General features: G+C 38.3%; 2 protein-coding genes across 3 annotated transcripts; both read left to right on the forward strand.

Annotated features, from left to right (window-relative positions):
- The first annotated feature begins 2,634 nt into the window (after positions 1 to 2,634).
- nfil3 (nuclear factor, interleukin 3 regulated) lies at positions 2,635 to 8,323 on the forward strand. Of its 2 annotated transcripts, none has more exons than XM_031734252.2 (2): positions 2,635 to 2,835; positions 4,955 to 8,323. In XM_031734252.2, exon 2 carries the CDS (start codon positions 5,043 to 5,045, stop codon positions 6,432 to 6,434), a length of 1,392 nt encoding a protein of 463 aa, XP_031590112.1. In that variant the 5' UTR covers positions 2,635 to 2,835; positions 4,955 to 5,042; the 3' UTR covers positions 6,435 to 8,323. The 2 variants fall into 2 exon arrangements, with proteins under 2 accessions (XP_031590112.1, XP_031590111.1); XM_031734251.2 differs by having other exon boundaries at positions 2,636 to 2,847.
- Positions 8,324 to 12,227: 3,904 nt separating this feature from the next.
- auh (AU RNA binding protein/enoyl-CoA hydratase) lies at positions 12,228 to 19,765 on the forward strand. Its single transcript, XM_031734256.2, has 10 exons — positions 12,228 to 12,492; positions 13,076 to 13,143; positions 13,821 to 13,908; positions 14,342 to 14,428; positions 14,793 to 14,885; positions 15,659 to 15,715; positions 15,967 to 16,154; positions 16,905 to 16,955; positions 17,135 to 17,182; positions 18,242 to 19,765. The coding sequence occupies exons 1-10, from the start codon at positions 12,264 to 12,266 to the stop codon at positions 18,317 to 18,319; spliced, it is 987 nt and encodes a 328-aa protein (XP_031590116.2). The 5' UTR covers positions 12,228 to 12,263; the 3' UTR covers positions 18,320 to 19,765.
- Positions 19,766 to 24,630: the final 4,865 nt, after the last annotated feature.

Consider the following 24,630-nt stretch of genomic DNA (forward strand, 5'->3'; position numbering starts at 1 on the left):
GACCACACCATAAAACATGGACAATACCACCACAGAGCCCGAGAAGGTCTTCAGGAGCTCTCCCTGCACTTCCAAAAGACTTCTCTGTAGCAGATACAACCGTCTCTATCCTTTTGTGTAGATGGAGTCTCTGTTGTTACTCCAGATCAGTTTATTGGTCAGATTACTTGTATGAGTCCGCTATCTTAATGTACATTCTCTGGATGTTCACTGGTGTTGCCTACTCATTATTTTAAAATAGAGATAGCCTACATAGTTCATACATATGAGAGACTATTATGAGGCAGTTAGGAGAAAGCGTTAAATGAGCTGTGGGCCACTGCTGGCACTGTCATCACATTGGAGGGTCACTTTAGTGTTCAAGTAGTGTAAAAACAAACAAACAAGAACTCTTAACTAACTGAAACCTTTCATTGAACTAACAATATGGTACTCTCTTTCTGGCCAGACATGTGGCAGCACTTTGCTATAATTTTTTTGTATTTAACAAAATAAAAATGCAGGCATAAGTGTACACTTACGTCTGCTAGTGAAAATAGTTTTCTTTACAAATAACTCTCACTGAACTAACACAGCCAATCCCTCAACATGTTTTTACTCTCTGCTCATATTGCCTTCATATTAAATCATTTTTTGCTTTTTATAGAACTTATTTTCACATTGCACTCAACAACAAAATCCCCCATAACAAAAAGTAACTTCAAGGGCCAAATTGTATTATATTTATTCACGTCAACAGTAGGGGTGGCCAGTAGGGATGACGTTTTTGTTTTGAAAGGTTACTAGTGGATACTGGCAAGCATCTTGGAAGAGAATAATACAATCTCTTATAAGGCCTCCGTTGGAAAATGGTGTATTTGGAATATAATACCAACATGTAATTAGAAGATAACATATAGTATTTCAGTGACCAAGTAGTATTTGGGTAAAAGTCACTGAATAGTGTTGGAATAAAGTGTAAAAAGTTGTGAAGGATTAAAATATCCAAGAGCTCAAATGACTTCACCAAAACATGTTTCAATCATATTTTATCAACACAAATTGCACAGGTTTATTGAATATGAATAACTTGTGTTAATTCAACTCAACTGCTTTAGTTCCTGCTAAAGCAAAACATCTATGTGCAGCCAATATCCACTATTGAATTAAGTAAACCCAACATGTTTTTTTTCCGTGCATAATCACATTTAGCGTGATAAACTATTAAGCCAGAATTACATATTGGGATTTAGCCAAGTGTTAGGATGTAATGCAGAGTAGTATTTCTAGTAGGCTTGTTTTGATTTGCTTGTTTTCATTTTATTTTCTAAAGTTTAAAGAAGGCTTTAGAAAGGTCAAAATAAATCTTCTGTAAGGGAGTATCAGCTATTCTAGTAGAATTTATTTTACCAATGCAAGGGTGCATTAGTACCTTGTAATACAACATATCTATTTCATAAAGGGCGAGCACAAATTTCCAAAGAGACTTCCTGGCAGCTGCCATTTTAAGTATAACCTCTGGTACGGGCACATTCAGTTTGCAGCAGCTATACAACAGTGGCCTCTAGAGGTGTTTACACACTATGACCAAATCAGACAATGCAACACAACACGGAGGTCGCCCCAATGAATTGATTAAGCTGGTAGCAGTGACTTGTTAACTTATCGTTTGTCAAGCATATCTCCCATGAATGATATGAAATAATTTTGAGACATAACATTGACATCACAAAGTAGAAGCTGCAATCAGTTTTTAGGAAAGTGACTTCAAAAGGACTAGGTAAAATAATGGAGTATTTTTTTTAGATTTTATAATCCCTTTATAAATCATGTTAGCTAAAGCCTATATGGTACTGCAACAAGAACATTAGACAAACAAACAAACAAACAAATAGAATATGTATAGTGACAGTCAGGTCTTGGCAGCTGATCGTGTTCTGGTACAAGACTCCAACCAAAAACAAAAACAAACACAACTTCTGGACTGACGTGTGTGTATACTTACAACCAAACAGCTGAAATTAACTGTATTAAACCCGGTTATCTTTTTTCACGTATTTACTACTGTTTCCTTTTTGGAAATAGACTTTTTAAAATCACTTTTAATTTTATTTCAAAATGAAATATACAGTATTAAAATTAAAATTAAATTCGTTAATAAGAGATGTATTCAGCAGTGGAAATAAAATTAAAACAGACTTAGACCTACATTAAAAGACAACAGAACATCAAGGAATGGCCTAAGTCTGTTAATGCAACAGTGCGTAAACAATGTGAATTATGTAGTGGCTAAATTTGACTATAAATATAAACCAATGTGACAACCGAAGCACGGAGCTTCTACAGCTTCTTGTGCTGTTTTACAAGTGTACACCCCATTTGCAATGTTGTTGGAAATAAATGTGCATATTTATGCCATGGTAAAAGTAGTATGAGCATTAAATACATCGGAAATATTTTGTTTTCGTAATATGAGGACAAATCCGAGCACGGTCTGTGAGCCGATTGTCGCAAACGCTTCACTCCTACTGTGAATGACGACAGACATTCTTAAATAAGATTTGAGCTCTGGTGAAGCCAAGAGTCATTGGCTAAAGTTAGAAAATGCTGCGTGCCGATTGGATGCAGTAGCTGTCATTTAATTTCACGCTGCCAATACACTCAACCACTGACCTACTAACACAGATCCATGAGTCACTAGCCACCTTGAAAGGAAAAAGCCAAGGGAGGAGAGCAAAGTACTGTATAACTTGTAGGATTTTCTTGACAATCATTTCCTTATTAGCTGATGGAAAACCTATGCTGCTTCTCTGTGCATCATACGCGGTGGAAAACCAAACCAATCCCCTCAAGCAGGTGATAGAAAAGGTACAGTTTTGATTTGCGGTTAATATTAAATGTCTGGGATTAACATTAAGCGTTGTACAGATTTGTAGAGGATGGTGCCTGTTCACACGCCCAGAAATCACAGCGACGTTTAGCTAGCTTATATTTCTGTCAGCTGGTTACCTTCTGTGTGTCCTCGCACAAAACCTATTTTAAATGTAATAACAGCCTCGGTAGTTTCCAAGTTAAAAGTGCGACGAAGCTCACGTTCGAGTGCGTGCTTTAAAAAATATATATATAGTTATAACTGGTATAATAGATGTTTAATTTTATTCAGGCACACGGGCCTACCAGTAGCAGTGATTCATACACTGTGTTGAAACACAAGAATGTGATGTGGCTGTAGAAACATTATCAAAGCACTGTGGCTTCTGTCGATGTGTGGACAACAGAATGGGTCAGTCCACGTCGGGACAGCAAAGTAACGCTTTCTTCTCTGTAATGTTGTAACAGTTTACTTTTCAGGGCGTAGATGGACCTCGCGCTTGAGTCGCCAATGTCATGAGTAAGGAAGGCAATGATGTCATGTACAGAGTTGAATGCCCACATTGTCTTAGTAAAGTCTGTTACACATAGTGTTCGCTATCTAACACATGTGCAACATTTTAGAGCTATTTTACTTGCACGCAGAGCAGAGCAATCACTGGTCCGTATTGTTATTGCCACACAGGCAAACATTGCATAATGTCTGCACCAATAGAAATTGCTGGCACTCGGGAGGCCAGGAGCAGGGCTTATTGTATAATACCGACACAATGAAGGAATCTGGGGCAACAGGACGCGTTGACGGCCCGGTGCTGGAACGCCGAGTCGATCGCTCTTTACTGCCTGTCGCGGCTGAACCAGCAGCAAACACTCGGTCAGCACCCACCCTCCAAGTGTCGCACTTTGCGATAACATCGCCACCGTTTTTAATCACGTGTGATCCAAATTTAGGCGTGATGTTTTGTTGCCTCGTTAAAAAAGACAAAAGGACGCGTTCGTCAACACCAGCTGGGGTTTGCATCATAAAATCTGTAGTACACTATGTAAGGGGTTCAAGTAAATGAAAAGAGAAATATTTCTCCTGTATTTCAAATGGATTTGTCGGGGATACAGCGCCTTCTTGCTTCTAAAAAGTGGGAGACCAAATTGTGACACACAAAGTTAGTGTCTGAAAGTTACCAGACTATAATGTGTACACAAGTCTGTGACCTATTAGTCATCTCTCTCTCTTCCTAAATGTAGACCCAAGCCAAGGACAAAATGAGGGCACAGAGTCAAGAGGAAACATTTGAGGAAACTGTAGCACACCCTAAACATTAATTTTTCTAATTAAAAATCTTTCTGCACCTCTTCTAAATAACACTATGTTTGCACTATGTTTGAGTTTGAAAGACTAGTTCAAAAGAAATTATTCAGGTTACAGGCTCCATGTTTCTCATTTTTTGTGATATCATGCCTTTATGTCTATTTATATCATTTTTTCTGAATAAAAAAGTTTGTTCACTTCAATTTCCTAAGCTTGGCATGTACAAAAGAACTGGTACTTTAAATTTTAATCGAGGTGAATCATGGGGAAGCACCAATTTATCGGCCAGGCATTGGAACTGACTGGTATACCTTGTTGACTGGTATCAGGCTATTGGTAAATAAGATGACATTCACCAATGACATCTTTAAATATTTATCTGTTACATCGCATCAATTTTGAAGTCTGTTGAAGGCATCCAGTTTCTGAAAGTTAAATGATTACATGTTTTCTTCATGGTTTTTTTTTGTATTTTAATGAAGATTTCTTTGTTTCCCTGACACAAAGTAGGAAATGGTAATAACAAAAGTAAAAAGTAATTATCTTGATATTAACTCTCCCTATTAACCAAATTTTACTCTTCTACAAATTTATTTTCAGAAATATACTGGACTCATAATTGCAGCCTTAATGTTTTATGTGTAGAGCACAAAAATCTGAATAAGCTTTAAGTGGATGATGGTATACAATACTTGGTCAGCACCAGTATCATGCAGTATCAAGTATCATGGTAACTTGTTTGACATTGTTTCAACTAAACTCTGACAAAAAACATTTCTCTTGTGTCTTATTCCACAGATTTCTTCAACTCAAGCGCATTAATTCCATGTGGCAGTTAATTTTACTCGATACAAGCATTATGGTATACAGTTAAAGATCTTTTAGCATGCTGACAGTAGCAAACAGTAATAATATGCAATCAATAAAGCAAGAAGTGGACTCCAATCAGTCCTACAGTGGAGAGGATGCCCTGTGCCTGGCTGTGGCTTTACAAGGGACCAACAGAGACCTCCTGAGCCACAAAATCTCTGCACTCCCTTTCAAGGCAAAATCTGCTTGTCGTAGGAAAAGGGAGTTTATCCCAGAGGAAAAAAAAGACACCCTGTACTGGGAGAGGCGTCGTAAAAACAACGAAGCAGCCAAGCGTTCAAGGGAGAAGCGACGCATAAATGATATGGTGCTAGAGAACAAATTGGTAGCCCTTGGCGAGGAAAATGCCTCCCTCAAGGCTGAGCTGCTGTCATTGAAGTTGAAGTTTGGATTGGTGAGCTCGACAGCATATGCCCAAGAAGTCCAACGGTTATCCAGCTCCGCCACTCTTAACCTCCACCAAATGTTTATTCCACCCAATGCTAGCCAAGGTTTTACCAGCAAAGAAAAGGAGCCTATTCACCTGCGCAGCAGCTGCATATCAGTCATCAGGCATTCACCTCATATGCCCAAGACATTTACCGCAACTCAGGGTAGCTTTACTGTCTGCAGGAATGCAGAGGTCAAGCAGGAACCGGGAGAGAATGGCAGCTATAGACAAGAGCGAAGTAGTCCCTATGAACTCTACAAACCTGGCATAGCCAGCCCTTTGTCTGGAGTGTACACTCAGTCTGCATCATTCATGCAGATCACTAGGTCATCTAGTAACTCACCCAGGAGCTCGGATGATGGTGCAGTTAGCAAATCATCTGATGGTGAGGATGAGCAGCAGGTCCCCAAAGGGTTGATGCCATCTGTAGTAGACCCAAGAAGCATCATTGTCTCCACACATAAAGTGCCAGATGGTAGTTCTTCAGCTTTACCCCATAAACTGCGGATTAAATCCAGAACCGTCCAAATCAAAGTGGAGGCAATCGACCCCGAATACGAGTCCTCTGGAAAGTCCTCTTCTCCTGTCAGTATTTCAGAGGGAGAATGCTGCCAGGCCACTAAAAACACTTTTGGATGCACACAGGCTTCTCATTGCCCTTTGTCAGTACAGGTCACCAACATGCAAGACTGGAGCCAGCAGTCTGAGCAATGGCATGTAAGCCAGACAATGACACTGCAGGGTGGGTGCACGAGCAATGACGAGTCCTCAAGCCCCGTGTCAAACAGAACCATTGTGGATGTAAAAGACTCTTCCTATGCACATTTGCATGCAGAAGACTGGTATGTAAAACAGAGCTTTGGCACCCTGTCTCCCAAAGCACTCTCTTCAAAAAGAGAACAGGTACCTGGAATAGATTCTACCAAAAGCGTCGCTGATCATTATGAGACATTATCAAAAGGAAGTTTCTCTGAATGACAATTGTATGCTTAGCATTTCCATTATATTTGCTGTTTCACTGTGTGGACATTTGGATTAAACAATGCTTTCTTTTGGTAAATTTTCAAATAAATGAGTTTGCATATAATACCAGAGTCACAAATAATAGCTTTTGTGTAGCCAGGCTATTTTCCAATAAAGGCTGAGGAGAGATGGAACCCACACTGTCTCATATGATAAATTTAGTATAATATTCCTGTTCCACTTACAAAAGCAATTTCACTTAATAATGCCAGTTCATTGTACTTTGGCTTTTTCCAATCCAAACTTACTGTTAATGAAATTAACACTTTATGACATTTTTTGTGTTAAATTATATCATTAACAGATGGGTTTTATGTCATTTAACAAAGCAGGAAGCTATTTAACGTGACGTGAACAGTGGGGAAAACTGGAATGTTGGAGTGGTAATTGGAACTAGTCTGTGTAGCAGCGGAGTGGTGAAAACTGATAAAAGTTAAACTGTACATGACAAATTATTCAGCATCATGTCCCTCCATGTTTTGCAAAGTAAAATAGGATCACATGCATAAGTAGCCTACGTAAGGATCTTCTGGGTACTTTGAGAATTTGCTATAGACTGTTAATCAAAGATTTGTGATAGACATTATTGTGTAGAACATTGTGAGTGAAAGTTTTTTTTTTTGGGTTTGTTTGTTTTCAAGAGTCCAAACTGTTCATGATTGCTATCATAGAGCTTTGCCTATTGATATGCACCTGCTGTTTTTGAGCGCTGCTCTGCTTTTATTTTGTGACGCTGAAAAAATGTTCCAGTCGTTAACAGCAGCCCTCCCCCCTGCTGTCAAATTTGTGGCCAGGAGCAGCCTGGCCATTATTTGCCTTAAAGCTGAAATTCTTAATGTTTTAAGTCATATTATTGGTTTGTATGTTTGTGTAGTGCCATATTACTTTTCTTTTAAGGAAATTAACAACTTCCTTAAAGTGAATGAAAGTTTTATACTTCTTTTCAGAATTATTTTGAGGAATTGGTTTGAAAGTTACAGATTGTTAAGAGAGCATTTGTGTTCAGCCATGTTCTTTTGATAATGTAAACCCTGCTTATTGACATTAAACATTCATTTAACAGCACTGGAGGCTTAAACATTTAGTCAATAACATTGTCACAACCTTCCACCAGTGGCTGAACAGCCACATCCCTACTGGAGTTTAAGAAAAGAATGATACAGATTTTGACTCAAACTTTAGTACAACTTATAGGCTCTGCTTAACTCACTGCTTCACTATTTGCCAAACTTTTTTGCTTTTTCATTATTTTGTTGATTACTTAAACTTTCCAGGCTGCTGGTTAAAGCGAGATTGTGAGTGACATTTGCTGGAGAATTGTAAATTTCCTTAACCCTGACAGGACTGTAGTTGGATTTTACAAAGCTTTGAAATATTTTGAATTACACAATGCTCAGTTTATGGAAAAAAGTATCTCAACCCTAAAGTTTCTGTTACTTTGCTGACGGCTCTGGATTCTACAATCATCATCATCATCATCATCATATGTTTATTCCACCCAATGCTGTTTGTAGCAAATTGGGGTGGTCACATATTACTATGTGACTTTCTATGTAGTTAATATAAATGAGCAAGTTAAATCAAACATAGCTGGTATCATGTCAAATAATTCACTTTATTTTAAATACATCATATGTGCATATTATGCCATAGTTGGAAATATACCAACAATGATAATCATAACTCATTTTTTTCCAGCAGCCTCAAGCTTTATTGTAATGTGAGCTTTTATTCACAATAAATGTCCTGTCATTAAATTGCATATGCTTTCTTTCTTTATTTTTCTTTCTTGAAGCTAATGCTAAATGTGATATTTGTGAGTGAAAATTATATTTTTGGCTATATTTTCAGCGATGTCCATTTTCTTTTATAGTATTAAGTCAATCATTAGGCAGTCATGTTGCCATAAGTCAGATCTCTCAGCATCCAAGTGTGGCTTTCAGTTTTTATTTTTACTCAGTGGGGAAAGACTTTCTAGTTCTTTTCACATAATATGGCTGGATTAGGAAACACACTAGAAAATAATGCTACAGTAGCAAATTCATTTAGATGTAAAACCAACCTCTTCAGTGGTATTAAGAATGCCTAAAATCCATCAATCCATTTGTTTAATGACAGAACAGCAAAGCGAAAAATTCTCCAAAAGTTGTTGATTCAAGCTGAAACTGTGTGGATAGCATACCGCCATTGGGAATGGCGAACACTCACTAAAAGAAATGGGTTAGTCATGTTTGTAAATCATCATACGATTAAAAACAGTACAGTTAAAATAATGTGAGTTATGATTTAGGATTTGCTTTTGTTTGTTACTGGTTTAGAGAAATCACTGCAATAAGAAACATAATTGTTACAGCTTTAATGTGTCATTTTCTAAAGTAGAATTTTCAGTTATGAGTTTAACTTTCCAATGAGCTCAAGAACAAGTGTAACTTCACCTACTTTTTCTGACATAACAGACCTTTTTTGGTCCAAGAGTTTTGAACAGGTAAGCAATGTACTACAAGCAGGGTGCGATTTGTGTTCCCAGTGTTCCCATATACTCAGCCCATATAATTATGAGCTTAAAAATAAACACAGCTTTTACAAGAACAAGTAACTGTTTTTAATTAAAATTATATGTGCAGTATTCCTGGTCTCACATTTTCCTCCTTAAACACAGATGATCTAATCAAACATAAGAACTGTTAAAGAGATTAAGATCCCACGGCTTATCTTTATCCAAAATATAAATAAAAGTACTTAACATCCAGTCTTTTCATCAATAAAGTGATACAGAGTGTTAAAACAGAGTTTATCTGAATGCAGTTTTGCTAATAGTTAATTATGCTTAATTCTAATCATACTGTCCAACTACAAGTTTAACTAATATCCATCCAGGGCATCCACCAGGGCATACCCGGTACACCACACCCAGGAGGCATCCTAGTTAGAAGCCTGAACCACCTCCACTAGCTGCTTTCGATGTGGAGGAGCAGCAGCTCTACTCTGAGCCATAGGTGAGGATAGCGATGTAGATCAATCGGTAAATTTAGAGCTTCATTTTTACACTCAGCTCTCTCTTCACCCCAATGGACCAGTATAGTGTCTGCATCACTGCAGCCACAGCACCAGTTCACCTGTTGATCTCCAACTCCCTTCCCCCCTCACTTGTGAACAAGATCCTGAGATACTTAAAGTCCTCCACTTGGGGGAGGAACGTGTCCCTGACCTGGAGTTGGCACTCCACCATGCTGCTGAGCACCATAGCCTTTGATTTGGAGGTGCTGATTCTCATTCCCGCTGCTTCACACTAGGCTGTGAACCACTCCAGTGCAAGCTGAAGGCCGTCACCTGATGAAGTGAACAGAACCGCACCATCTGCAAAAAGCAGAGATGAGATTCTGAGACCAGTCAAGTAAAAGCCTTTCGTCACTTGACTACACCTAGACATTCTGTCTGTGATAATTATCAACAGAATTGGTGACAAAAGGCAGCCTTGGCAGAGTCCATCACCCACTAGAAACAAGTCTGACTTATTGCTGGCTATGCAGACCAAGCTCCTTCAACTATTGTATGGCAGACTTCCCATAATCCCAAAGCATCTCCCACAGGACATCTTGAGGGGCATGGTCGAATGGCTTCTCCAAGTCCACAAAACACATGTAGACTGGTTGGGCAAACTCTAATGCTCCCTCAAGTATCCTCGAGAGGATAAAGAGTTGGTACAGTGTTAAGCGACCAGGATGAAAACAGCTTTGTTCCTTCTGTATCGGAGGTTCGACTAATGGACAGAATCTCCTTTCCAGCACCCTTGCATAGAGGATAGTTGGCACACACCCGCCGGTATCCTTTCCTGAAGATGGGAACCGGTCTGCCAATCCAGAGGTACTGCCCCTGATCTCCCATGCAACATTACAGTAGCATGTCAACCAAGACAGCCCTGCAACATCCAGAGTCTTCATGAACTCCGGGCAAACCCTTTAATCAGAAAGCCAGTTCTAGACTTTGCTGGATTGGGGGTATGGGTTTGAATCCACAGAATACGAAAGGTTTAGCATGCAACGTTTCATTCCCCCTTCCACTTAGAGTTATTTGGCCAGCTGTACCATAATGTTAATATTTAATATTAAATAACATCAAGTTTGAACAGCAGAAAATGTTGCCAATTTAAAAACAAAACAAAAACAAAAGTCTAAATAAATATTCCACTTATATATTAGATTCCTCCACATCTTCTGCACCTTTTTTTTTAATCAACATCTGTAAATCTTAGTACAGGGAAGGAGGCAGTGAGATGGTAAATGGTAAATGGACTGGTTCTTATATAGCGCTTTTCTACTCTTCTGAGCACTCAAAGCGCTTTACACAACTTGTGCATTCACCCATTCACACCCATTCGCACAAGCACATTTGTCTAAGTGCTTCTTTTAGCTAACATTCACACACATTTATACTCCGATGGATGCATCGGAGAGCAATTTGGGGTTAGTATCTTGCCCAAGGATATTTGGCATCCAGACTAGGGGAAGCCAGGAATCGAACCACCAACCTTCCGATCAGTAGGTGACCGGAACTATGAAAAATAGATTCCTAAATTGTGATTGCTGCAGTAAATGATGGGGAGATTTCATCCCCACTGTGAATTAAATGTATTGTAGAAGCAGGGGTGTCTGGACTCGGGGTGGGGGTAATTCCTGAGCACAATAATGATAATTTGAAGCTGGGGGTGAACATAAAAGGTACTATTTCAATCTGTGAAAATCATAGAATTCAATGCAGTACACATACTGCAACTATCACAGTCAGATAATCAGACCCAACCAATATCACCCCCCCAATAAAAATATGAATTATCTTGCATAAATAGGCTGTTGATTTTCTTTACTCATTTAACTTATTACAAGCAAAATAGTTGCATGTTTAATCATCTGGGAATTTACCCAGATTTATTTATTTATTTAGACAGAGATCTTGAGCCCCCCCCCCAATGTTCAGCACAAAGTTACGCCAATGATGACAATACAGAAACAGTACAACTTACAAATGATTTGCTTTCCTGCTTTTGACAATATCTCTAAAATGAGAAGCATGCTGTCTCACAGGGGTGATGAAAAACTACTTCATGCATTTTTTAATTTCTAGCCTGGACTATTGTAATTCATTATTATCAGGTTGTTCTAAACCCTCCCTGAACAGCCTTAAGTTGATCCAAAATGCTGTAGCGAGAGATTCCCAGCCAGTCGTGACAGATGCTGCAAATCCCTGAGCCTGGTTCTACTGGAGACTTCTTCCTTAAAAGGGAGTTTTTCCTTCCCACTGTCACCAAATGCTTGCTTAAGGGCCAGGTCTTTCTTGGAGATGAGATTTAAATCTCAATGACACTTTTTACTTGGATAAATAAAGGATACGAAGAATAAAGAGGGATGTCTGACTGCTGGAGTTTTCTCTGTGTTATTGTAATGTCTTTTTCCTTGCAAAATAAAGCACCTTCAGACAACTGTTATATCTCTATAAATAAAGTAAATTGAACTTTTATTGTCTATATAAACAGGGAATCGTATGAATGAAGTGTAAAAAAAAAAGTGAGTTATTATTTTCATCATATTTACTATTGGGTTTTTAAATTAGTGATATATTTTGCACCACATTCATAAATTAAGACAACAATAAATTAATACAAAATAAAATTTAAAATTAAATTCAATATTTTTATTTTTTTCCCATGCAGACCGCAAATAAGTCATGTGATCTCATCACGTGACTGGGTTCAAAGTTGAAAGTCAAACAGCATTACAGCTCCTCGGTATGGCGGTCTTGGTAGGTTGCAGATCCTTTTGGCAATCTTTTCGCGTGCAGTCAGCGCATCGACAAAGTGCGTGTAGGCTAGCCGCTGCCTTCTTCTCCAGACGGTATGTTCTGTCTAACAGAGTCGTGCTTTGTCCTCGCCTGAACGGCCACGGTGCTGTTACGCGATACTACAGCTCCGACTCAAAGGATGACCTGCGCGTTAGATACCTGGACGGAGAAGACAGCGGTAAGTTCTTGTCACAGGCTGCATTACCTGGAATGCGAGTTTGTCAGGAGAAAGCTGGTGTTATTGTCGACACGGAATTCCAAAAAAGTCAAAGTAAAAGGTGGCATTCACATCACTGTGTAACGTGATGTCATCCTAGACCGTAGCAAATACCAGAAAAGGTTCAAATTAATTTAATGCAGATACATTTCCAAAAATTTATTTTTATAATCCCTTACCTTTAAGGCGAACAGAATGCAGTTTTGATATTGTTTACTGATAATGTTTAATAATTATGAGGAATTTCAAGTTAGTCGAATTTTCTCGAAAAGCTAGTGATAAATAAAAAAAAATCATCATTGGTAATTAAATTGAAAAAAATATGTTCATAAGCTCTCTGACTATCTCGGCTATGTCTGGCAGAACATTTGTCTATTTAAAAATAACAAAAAACAATTAAGCCGTTTTATTTATTTTGGTATGTTCTTTGTAGTCATTTTATGTAGTCCTATGATGCGACTATATACGGTACGAGCGATTCTCTTTTGGTGACATAAACGTGTGTGTTGTGGTCAGTCAGCAGGATGTCACATCTGTCTTTCAGGTATTGTCGTCGTTGGAATAAATCGACCAAAAGCCAAAAATGCCATAAGCAAAAATCTTGTGAAAATGGTATGTATCGCTATGTTCCTTTTTTTTTTTTTTTTTCAAATTATGGTTAGAACCAAGCAAACAATTCCCAAGTTTCATCTAGGATTCTACTTACCTGCACTACACATAGGCTTCTTTGTGCTTAGGTCATTCAGAGAGCTTGGCTACTTGGGTTATTCATTATATGTAGTTGTGGGTCATTGTGGCTCAGGGGTGGTGATCTTTCTTCATGTGTGAGTGAATCTAGTGTAAAAATCTTTCAAGTGGTTAAAGATCTAAATGCCAATTAATACTACAATTTCCTTTTCCACTTTGAATCTCCTCTAGTCACCACTTCTATAAATCAATTAACTTTCTTGATGTACAGTTTTAAAATTACACAACTTTAAGATCTGGAAGGAGTGCACACTTGTCTCTGTTCACCAATAACAGCCAACTATGACTAAGCTGTCCATGTTGTTTCTGTCCTCATATAACCCAGTAACAGAAAAATAGACTTCTGCTCTTTAAATATCTGCTGAGCCTAAGCACTCAGTAGAAACTTAAGAGCTCAAATCTATTTTTCTAAACTTTTAATATTTCTTAAGTCCTAGTTTATCCTGAACTGTGCTTCAAGTTATTTATTTTCAGTTGTCATAATTTATAAAATGTTGACAGACATTTTTTTGTTGTTGTTGGAAAACTTTTTTGTCTTTCAGATGTTTGAAGCTGTGGAGGACATCAAGAAGAATAAAAAAGTGCGCAGTGTAATTTTATGCAGTTTGGTTCCTGGTATATTTTGTGCAGGTATACTGTCCTTGCTAATTGGGCTATTTTCTTTTTGAACCATAATTGGAATAATAATAATGATAACAATAAAAATGCTCTACGTTTTACGTGTCATTCTTCAGTTGTTGATAAATTCCCACATCACTATGATCCTGAATCTGAATTACCCATCTTGGGTCTTGTGAGCAAAATTCAGCTTTAAACTCAGAAACGGTAGCAGATGCCAAAACTCTGTGTGCTGGTAATGTACTCCGCTGCTGTATGCCTCACAGGGCTCGCAAAATCGCTACCAAAATCTATCTCAGCCCTGTCGGGCAGGGCTGAGATAGATTTTGGTAGCCCGACCGGAGATATCGCTAGCCCCGGGACGCCAGGCTAGCGATTTTGCGAGCCCTGCCTCAGGAAGCCACTTACCTCTGGCTGAACGCTTTTCTTTTGTGTCTATTGGCAGGTGCAGATCTGAAGGAGAGGGCCAAGATGCACCAGAGCGAAGTGGGACCATTTGTATCCAAAGCAAGAGCCCTCATTACAGAGCTAGGTAAAGTCTGAATCATGCAAAATGAGCTCGTGAATTGTTTATTTATTGAGTTGGAAGTGCTTTATTGGTTGTTTGAGGTTCATGCCACACTTGTGGATTTAATGGCTAAGGACTGCATTTACAAATAGCGCTATGCACAAATCTCTACTTAAACTGTGCACACAAATAATTTATGGACAAATCCTACATCCATCAATATTTATTTACCAAAATTTGTAAGTAATGTGAATACATTTTGTTTGAACCAGTACTTTTCTTAAATTCAGTTCACTTTTTGTTATATATGGCAGTTCCCAATGATGGTCTCTCCTGTATAAATACAGTGTGCATCTCCTTGATTGATAGAAGATCATTCTTTTCATAGGAAACCTGCCAGTACCAACAATTGCTGCAATTGATGGTGCTGCCTTAGGAGGAGGTTTGGAAATGGCCCTTGCTTGTGACATCAGAATTTCCTGTAAGACTCAGAGGACTTTACTTTGAGCTTATAAATATGTCTGCCTGTGCCTGTGTTTACTAATATGACATTAGTAGGGCCCCATAGTAAACCTAAAAGGGCTACACTCAAAGGAATGTATGAAAATCAAATCAAATATATATTATGAAATGTGTTTGTAGTACTTCCAGCATTCCTCTAGTTTTACAAGTAAAGTAGATTTTTCCTTACTTGTGACAAATGGGTAATCATAGGTGTTGACCTAAAATTCACCAGTAGTATCAGCTCCTTGCTGCTCACCTCTTCCAGGGTGAGTGAGAACCTGAGTTATGGCATGCTGCTAACACGGATGCTAAACCTGCAGTAGAACATATTTTAACCAACTTTAAATTCGAGCCACAGTTAAACTGATTTTTAAGTTTACTTGGCACTTTAAGCTTTACTTTTATGAAGATCTGAAGCACTATTGGTCTCATTAAAAATAAAGATATGAAAAAAAAGTGTAGTAAATGCTTTCTTTACCCGATGTGGTTGGGAAATTTTGCTGCACGTTTTCCAAAGCCACTAAATGCTACTAAGAAAAGTAGTAATTCTACTTCAGGATTGACCACTTGTGATTAGTTTATGTCACTCTTAAAATACATTAATATGCTGAGATATCTGGTACAGATGGAACAGAGTTGCAGTTGGGTTGCAGTTTTCACTGTTATTCACTTTAGTGGTTTTAATGTTGTGTGTTAAGAGCGTGCATCAGTAGTAGTGGTAGTAATAATTTTTCTCTTTAATCTTTCTAGCCAATACTGCAAAAATGGGACTAGTTGAGACTAAACTTGCAATTATTCCTGGAGCAGGTACAGCATGTTTTATTTCATTTCTTTGTAAATTTTGTAGTTTCATTTTAAATTATGGTGTCTATAAAAATGTAGTGTGTAGAGACAGACCACTAATTAGATTTAGAAACCTTGGGAAAATAACTTGGGGGATTGTTTCTACAACTTTATTCCTATAGTTTCTCCACAAGGTGGTCATTTTTACATTGAATTGCTACTGTATCAATGGGTGAGGCCATATCCTATCCAGGTTTCTCCTGTGTCCTGTGCAGGTGGTACACAACGTCTCCCTAGGGTGATTGGCGTCTCTCTTGCCAAGGAGCTCATCTTTGCTGCACGAGTGGTTGATGGAACACAGGCACAACAAATGGGTCTTGTCAGTCATTCTGTGGAGCAGAATGACAGTGGAGATGCTGCCTACTTGAGGGCTCTGGAGCTTTCACGGGAGATTAACCCCCAGGTAAAAAGATCATGTAACTGATAAGCAGATCTTTGTATCAGTAATTTCAAGACCCTATTTTTAAAATGTACCCTTACCCAACTGGACACTACTCCTTCAAGGTCTGCTTATTGCAATATGCGAGCACTCCATTGCGACTGTTATTTTTAGCTCTCTTTCATGATTGCTATAATAAATACCTGAATATTCACACTTGTCTTGCATGCCAGATTTCATACTCTCTAAAAACAGAATCTCTCAGTTTGACTTTGGGAAAGTGGACAGTCTCAGTGATTCAAATCACAGATAGTGAGCGGTCATTGTGCTGGCATGCAAAATCTTCTATTTTACTAATGTAGTGAGAGCAGTTCAGTTCAAGCTGTTTCACCCATAGTTGTCCCCTAGAACTCTCAGCATGTTGCAGTGGAGCTCTTACAATGTGACCTGTGGGGATGAAATTATGGTGCACAACCCTATGAATTTGTAAGAAAACTACAGCCCCGGTGCTGGTTGGGCTTCTGCTCAGTTGTACCTTCTTCAGGCTATGTCCCTGAACACAGCAGGTTAGACGTGATCAAAAAAGGGCTTGAGGTGTTTAGTCCCAAATTGAAAGGATTCATTTTTGTTTGCTTTGATCGTTCATATTTTACAACAGAACATTTTGTGCAAAACAACCTGACTAAAAAAACAGCAAAACATTTTTTCATATTAACCATTTCAACCATAACATATAAAACTTATATACATTTTTGATTTTTTTTTACTCCACAGGGCCCAATTGCAATAAGGATGGCAAAGTTGGCAATTAACCAGGGGATAGAGGTAAGTGTGGTCAGTGGAGGGGTGCCTTTACATATCTTTATTTTGTTGTAATTTTGTAATAAAATGTACATTTTCAAAACTTTACACCTTTTAAAGCTCTTCAGTTTAACTCTTTGTGGACAAAGATATTTTTTGGCTATATTGCAACCCTAACTGAGAATTGCAACATTCCCTTTCAGGTGGATTTATCTACAGGTCTGGCAATAGAAGAGGCTTGTTATTCCCAAGTGAGTAATGAAAAAGTGTGATTGTGCGGGTTGAACATTGTTGGCATTAATGAAAGGTAGAATGTGAGGGTCAGGAAAACCTCACTTATGTTATTCATCTCAATTATATAAAGTAGAAAAGATCATTTTGAGGCTATATTGCGCACCCCTAACAGAGATGTCTCTTATTTGTTATTACAACCAGTCAGGTTATTTCATGCAGTAAACTGAGCAGTTTGCAATGTTACAGATTTTTAGTCACATTCGTACCTGGAGATCTGTCCATTTAAAAACAAAACGAAACCAAAAAACCAAAAAAAACCCCAGTAAAGAGCACAAAGGTCTCTGTACCTTTACATACCAATACATTTTAAATTAAAAACAAATAATAAATAAAAAAGAATAATAATAATAGTACTGAAACAAGTCATAAATCAGTCATCCATATAGATGCATGTGTGATCAGGGTGGCCTTGTCCAAAAACCCCCACAAGACTTCTGTTTATCTCTTAATCATTGTTTCATCATTGTAACTGTATTGTTATGATACTGTTTGTTTCTCTTTTTTTCATAATGTCTGACCTTAGCAATATTGTTTGGTTTCTTTTTCTTTCTTTGATCTTCTATAAAAATACATTAAGATCATTCATTTCAGAAGTAGAATTGGGTATCTTTATCAAATGTTGAAAGAATTTATTAACTGATCCTAGATCATCCAATTAATCTTGGATATACAAATGTAGTTAAATAACAGCTTGACTACACAGAAGGCAGATCTGTTGTTTCTGGCAGAGCCATTGTGTCATTCACGTTTTAACCTTTGCAGGTGCAGTGGGTTTTACTTGCATACATGTATGACCCCAACTGCAATTTTTAGTTGTAATTCCTGCAGTTTTACATATTAACAGAGTGATGGTGTACTTGTTCTGAGTGTTGGCTAGGGAAGAAAACAACCTGTGTAACCAATAGGGTATTGTGAAACCTTTGGGAGGGTAATTTGTGTCTTGTGTATATACAAGAACACAGTAGTGGCCACAGTGCATGGTTTTTACTACTCACATGCTTTCGGTGTTTTTTAAGGTGATACCAACTAAAGACCGTTTGGAAGGCTTGGCTGCTTTCAAGGAGAAGAGGCAGCCTCAGTACAAGGGGGAATGAAGTCATCGTTCCAGAATCGATCAGTTCTGCCTTCAGCTCTGCTACTGTTCCACTGCTTCCAACATAAATTATGGGTCAGACTGAACTCGCCAACACATTAGCCCATACAGTACCCATAGGATAGTTGACAGCTGGACCTAAGGGGTTATTGTGGGCTGGTGTTTCAGGCTAAAGCACTTTCTGACTTTGTCAATTCAATTCACTTTTATTTATATAGTGACAATTTATGACAGCAGTCACCGCAAGGCGCTTTAAATTGTAAGGTAAAGACTTTACAACTAACTACATTAAGATTTGGAGAAACAAAGCAAACTAACCCAGCTAAGTTAAATGTGCACTGCTGTGTTCATGTCTGCATAAAACAGTTTTTGATTTACTTTACCAAAATGAAGTGAATGGAGATGGTTTGATTTCTTACTTTTGGGGCCTCAATGTGCTAGTAACAAAAAAATCCTTCAGATTAACTGGTTGAAAATCATTAATTGTTATTTTTCTACAAGTCAGGTTTTGGTGCCAAATTAATCTGATTAAAAAACTTATGTCAACTCAACTATAATTTACCAAAAAAAGATCTGAGCTACTTGATTACTGCTCAGATCTTGATACGTTTCCTCATTTGTTTCATAGCAAACATAACCTAAACTATTTTGTTTACATGTCATCTTTACTTGCTGTCCCATTTTGTTATTTACTGAAGACATCATATTAAAGTTGTTGTTTTTTTGTTTTTTTTTTAATATTTAATATAAACCTTCTTAAAACACAAGGGGTGCTTAAAGCTTACATCGTCTGAAATGATCTGAAATCGGCTTGTCTCCCTTTACAGCAACTTTGTTCTGATTGGCTATTCCTTGAACAGCACAACAGTGGGATGTGCTTTTCTGCTGAGAGCCAGAGCCACACCTGAGATAACGATATAAGGATATCAGCTCTGGCATCATACAAAGCTAAGAGTAGAGCAAAACTCCTCAAACCAATAGTTTTTAGTAGTCTAAAGCCTGATCTTTTGGCTTATATTGATTAAAATAATGGGATATCTGCTGTCCTCATTATTTGTAACTGACCATGTTCAATATGACTGTCGTAAGTAGTGAATATGACAGAAAAGAAAAAGCAGAGTAAGTCCCGTGGAGACCAGAGAAGCAGCATGTTGAATGTGAATTTAAATGCATCACAGAGCTCACTACGAACTCCAAGTCACTTAATTATTTTTAACGTATACTACATTGAAAGATGAGTGGTTTTTCTTGCAGTATACATCTGTCAATAGTACTGCTGGAAAGGTCAAAAGCGTGGGATTTGAATGACTCTACAAACATCACAAGTCTGTTTGGTTTTTAGTGTCTCTGCAGAAATTGAATACATTTTCAGTTTGAATTGAGAAATGTGAACTACACTTAAGCTTTTTTTAATTTCAGAATACAATTAAAAGTTTTATCAGTGTAATTTGTGTTATTGTGGTTTTTTATATAAATGATATTCATTTTAAATGTGCATTAACACAGAGTTTTGTTAATCATCAACTTTTTGGCTGCTACCTTCAGGAGTTGTCACAGCGGGTCATTTGCTCTTATTTCACCTTATCCTTAGTATCCTTCCTTGTTACACCATCCTTCTGCATACCCGCTGTCACCACATCCATGAATCTTCTCTGTGAGCCCCCCCCCCCCTCCACTTGAGCTGTCATATTGATATACTCGCTTTAAATTTTGTAGGCTCTTTACCTTATAATATAAAGTGGCGTTAGGCAACTGAAAAAAATTGAATTGTCCTGTCCATCTTGATCGCTCACAGTGAGTGTCTTAACTTTTTTAACTCTTGCCTCAAACTCTATCTTCTGACTTTGGGTCAGTGCCACCATCCCCACACCATGCATCATAGGTGTCCCTCCCATCTTGTAAATCTCTCTTTCACACTTGCTGCTATTCTGTTGCAAATCATCCCTACTGTTACTACAGATCAGAGTGGTGCTTATAAACACCTTAGACAATGGAGACTCCTGCCTGAGTTCATCTGTCAGCCTGTCCAACACCTTTGCAAATAAGAAGGGGTGATGATGTAATGTAATACCAACTCCACCCTGAACACTTATGTCACTCCTACCACACACCTCACCACTCTTTCACTGCTGTCCTCATACAAATTTCTCTGCTACTACTGATTTTGTAATGCGCCACTGCAGTTCCTCTCTTGGCACCCTATCATATACTTTCTCCAGATCAATGACAATACAACTCTTTCTGGCCTTCTCTATACTTCTCTATCAACACACTCCACCTTTCTTCTTAACATAGCTTCAACAATGCTTTCCCAAATTTCATCGTATAGCTCATCAATTTTATAACTGACCATTACTAGATCTGCTTTCTGGACCATCAGATGCTGCCTCTCCTATATGGTTTCAGTTTGTGAAATAGTATTTCTTTCTTGATTTCTATTTTTTTTTTTTTTCATTTTTTTTATACTTGCCTGTTTCAGTTTATCAAACAAATTTTAATATTAAACAGAGATAATTTAAGTTAATATAATGCAGATTTTAAATGATGATTTCATACATTAAGGGGGGGAAAAAGCTATCCAAGCCTACTTGGCCATATGTAAAAAGTAATTGCCAACCAAACCTAATAACTGGTTCTGCCATCCTTCTAAGCAAGAACTGCAATCAAATATTTGCAATACCTGGCAATGTGACTTTCACAGTGCTATTGGGGAATTGTGGCAGACTCTTCTTTATTGAATGTTTTTACTTGGTGGTGCGTTTCAGGTCACTGTCCTGCTAAATAAACCAGGTTCACTTGAGTTACAGGGCATAAACTGCTGGCCAGACATTCTCTTTCAGGATTTTCTGGTAGAGAGGACAATTCATGGGATCGTCACTGCAAGTCATCCAGGCCCCATAGCAGCAAAGCATAGACCATCAAACAACCACCACCATGTTTGACCATTGGTGTGATGTTCTTTTTCTGAAATGCTGTTAGTATTACATGAGATATAATAGGACACAAACCCTCCAAAGAGTTCAGCTTTTGTCTCATCAGGCCACAGGATATTTCCCCACAAGTACTGGGTATTTTGAAGATGTTTTTGCAGTAGTTGTTGCCTTAAAACTCTCCCATGAATGCCATTTCTACCCAGTTTCTTACTTTTGAATCATGAACATGGACCTTAACCTGAGGCCTGCAGTTCTTAAGATGTTGTTCTTAATTCTTTTGTGACCACCTGGATGAGTCATTGATTACTCTTGAAGTAATTTGGTAGGCCAGCCACTCAAAGGTTCACCACTGTTCCAAGAATTCTTGATTTGTCCATAATGATCTCACCTTAGTTCACTGGATTCCAAAGATTTAGAAAGGTTTTGTAAACCTTTCCAGACTTAAAGATTTCATTGACTTTGTATCTTATCTGTTCATACCATAATCTAAAGAAACTAATGATGTGTTACTTTGAGATGGTGTCAGTGAGTGTGGCTGGCCATCATCTGTAACCTGTTCTCTTTATGGCCACTCAGCGTACATCTGTTTTGCTTTCTTTTCATTTATGACCACCAACTTCTAAATATTTTAGTCACTGTTGAAGAGTAGTCCCAACTGGTCCCAGGATATCAGCAATTTTGTATTGAACTTGTGCTAGCAACCATACCTATGTGTATTTGCCGCAGTCCAGCTTGCCTTTCTTTCCACAACAAATACAGAAGATGGGGAAAACACTGCGTCATTATCCCCTGGAAGTCCCTGAGTTATCAATCGATGCCACCTGTGACTATGCATCTCATTGCCCAGCCTTCACAGTGTTATGTGCAATCTCGTGGTTGTTGGTCTGGTCCCTTGGCGGTTGAAGTCAGGGTTGGCTCCGGTCTCTTTAGTATGGGAGAGGGTGTCTATGCTGGGTGTCAAGTGATTCTCGGGCGCCTGGGGTCCTGTGGCCCTGATTTCATCTCCCACAAAGATGGCTGGCCTGTGGTTCTCTGGTGCTCTTGCCCTTTGGCTGTGAGGGATCCATCTAGGGCCTCCCTTCCTCTAATGCTGGGGTGGACGTGCAGCTTTTATCAATATGTGTGGCCAGGGGTCTTCAGTACTCTGGGGGTGCTGTGGATGGCCCAGGTCTCTTGGGTCTTTTTTCTGTCTGCATCTGGCTCCTGGGGGGGCATTATTGTGGCCTCACATCTTGGTCAAGTTACTTGAAAAAAGTAATCAGTTGCTAATTACTAATTACTTCTCCAAGAAATTAATCCCATTACTTTACTGATTACTCATTTTCAAAAGTAGTTAGTTACTTTATTACTTCATTACTTTAAAAACATGATACACAACCTGAATAAGTTATAAAGCAATAGCCCTTTCAGGCCAATTCTATTTTTCTGCATAATCCATAATCCATAGGCTAATTATATTTAAGATTGAAGCATTAATTAATGGCAGGACTTCTTTGGGCAGTTTTGTAGGAATGGGGTCTAAAAGACACATTGATGGTTTGGAGGAAGTAATTATTGAAGTTAACTCAGAAAGATCAGTTGGAGAAAAGGACTAAATGAATATCAATGGTACTGAAAGTAGCTGTAGATAATGTTACATCTGTGAGATGATTATGAGTAACTTTTTCTCTAATGGTTAAAATTTTATTTGTGAACAAGTTCATGAAGTCATTCCTAGTTGGTTTGCTCAACAGCCTTCTGACTTTTTGTCAGCCTGGTTACAGTGCTGAATGGAAACCTAGGGTTGTTCTTATTTTCAATCAATGATGAATAGTAAGATGTTCTAGCCTAAGGGAGGGCTTTCTTATAAAGCAAAATACTATTTCTCCAGGCTAAGTGATGATCTTCTAAATTTGTGATATGCCATTTCCTCTCCATCTTACGAGTTATCTGCTTTAAGCCACGTGTTTGAGAATTATACCAGGGAGTCAAGTACTTGTGATTTGAGGCCCTCTTTTCCACAGCTGTGCCACGCAGTGTGAAAACCACACCTAACCACTGCACCAAACTATATGTTGCTTTATGAAGAAGAAACCTGGATCAGAAATATTTATCCTGGGACAGGTTATTGATGTTGTGGAGGAGTACCTGAGCATCCACAGCAGACTGAACTGGAAGACCAACACAAAAGTGGATGAGCAGGCTCTATTTTTTTAGGAACCTTGATACTTCAATCCTGCAGGAAAATGTGAAGATTTCCTATCAGTCTGTTGTAGTAAATGTGGTTGTCTCTGAAACAGGGACAACAGCAGATAGGAATATGAATAAACTGATTCGGCAGGGCAGCTCTGTCAACTGGCTGCATGAGCATCATTTGCACCACTTACTGGACTATAACTGGAGAACTTTCTCTAACAAACAGATTGAGCTCCTCTGCCAGAACAGATACAGGAAATCTGTCATGCATTATACAATATCTCTCTACAGTGCAGCAGATAACCATCTTGACTCCCACTTTAACCTTATTTTTTCCCTTTCTGATTTTAAAATATTTTGCTATGATGATAATCCTTATTATTACTACTATAGCAAGAGAATTTCCCAAATCTAGAATAAATGAAGTAGATCATATGTTAATTTCAGCTTTTGCATACATATAAAAGGCACTGGTTTTTGTCCGCTAGAGTGGGATTTTCACAGTATATTCTGCACCACATCTCTGTGCATTCATCATTTGTTTGAAGCCAGCTCACCTCCTGCAACCACTTTTCCGAGAATACGCTCTTCTTTTGCGGTTCGGACTACTTCTGACATTTCTTTGGAGGTGGAGGAACACCAAAGTAATTGCTTAAAGGAGCTTGCTTCTTTGACATCTTTAAGAGTTCTAAACAAATGTCTGTCCTCCAGAAAATCTTATGTACGCAAACACGCGTTGCAACTTCTTATCTGGTGCGTGTCTTTTTTTTTGACAGCGGATGCACCCCTGCTTATAAATACATATGCCACAAGACCAGCCCCAAAAATACTCCTGCTCAGAAGAGGGGTCGCAAACCTGACACTGTGCCTCTTTAGCAAATCCAAGTAGCTTTTTTTTTTTTTTTTTTTTAAAGAAGGCTTTGCACTACTGCAGGTGTTAGTAAATCTGGCCCTAAATCTTTCTTTAAAAAAAAAAAAACGTTGCACACTGTAGTTTCAACATGGCAGCCATCTGGGACTGCATTGTTAAGGAGACTAGTGCAAGGTTATTTGGATTCTTAGCACACGGCATGTTTGTTTTCCTAAATCCTTATCAGTTTTCTTACCTACCTTTCCTTGGTGACATTTTCATTCAAGTCATGGAAAAGAGGTTAGGAAAAGGAAGTAGGAGGGACTTTTGTAACATACCAGACTTTCTTTTACA

The sequence above is a fragment of the Oreochromis aureus genome, linkage group 7 (assembly GCF_013358895.1).
Source record: "Oreochromis aureus strain Israel breed Guangdong linkage group 7, ZZ_aureus, whole genome shotgun sequence".
NCBI classification, from domain to species: Eukaryota; Metazoa; Chordata; class Actinopteri; order Cichliformes; family Cichlidae; genus Oreochromis; species Oreochromis aureus.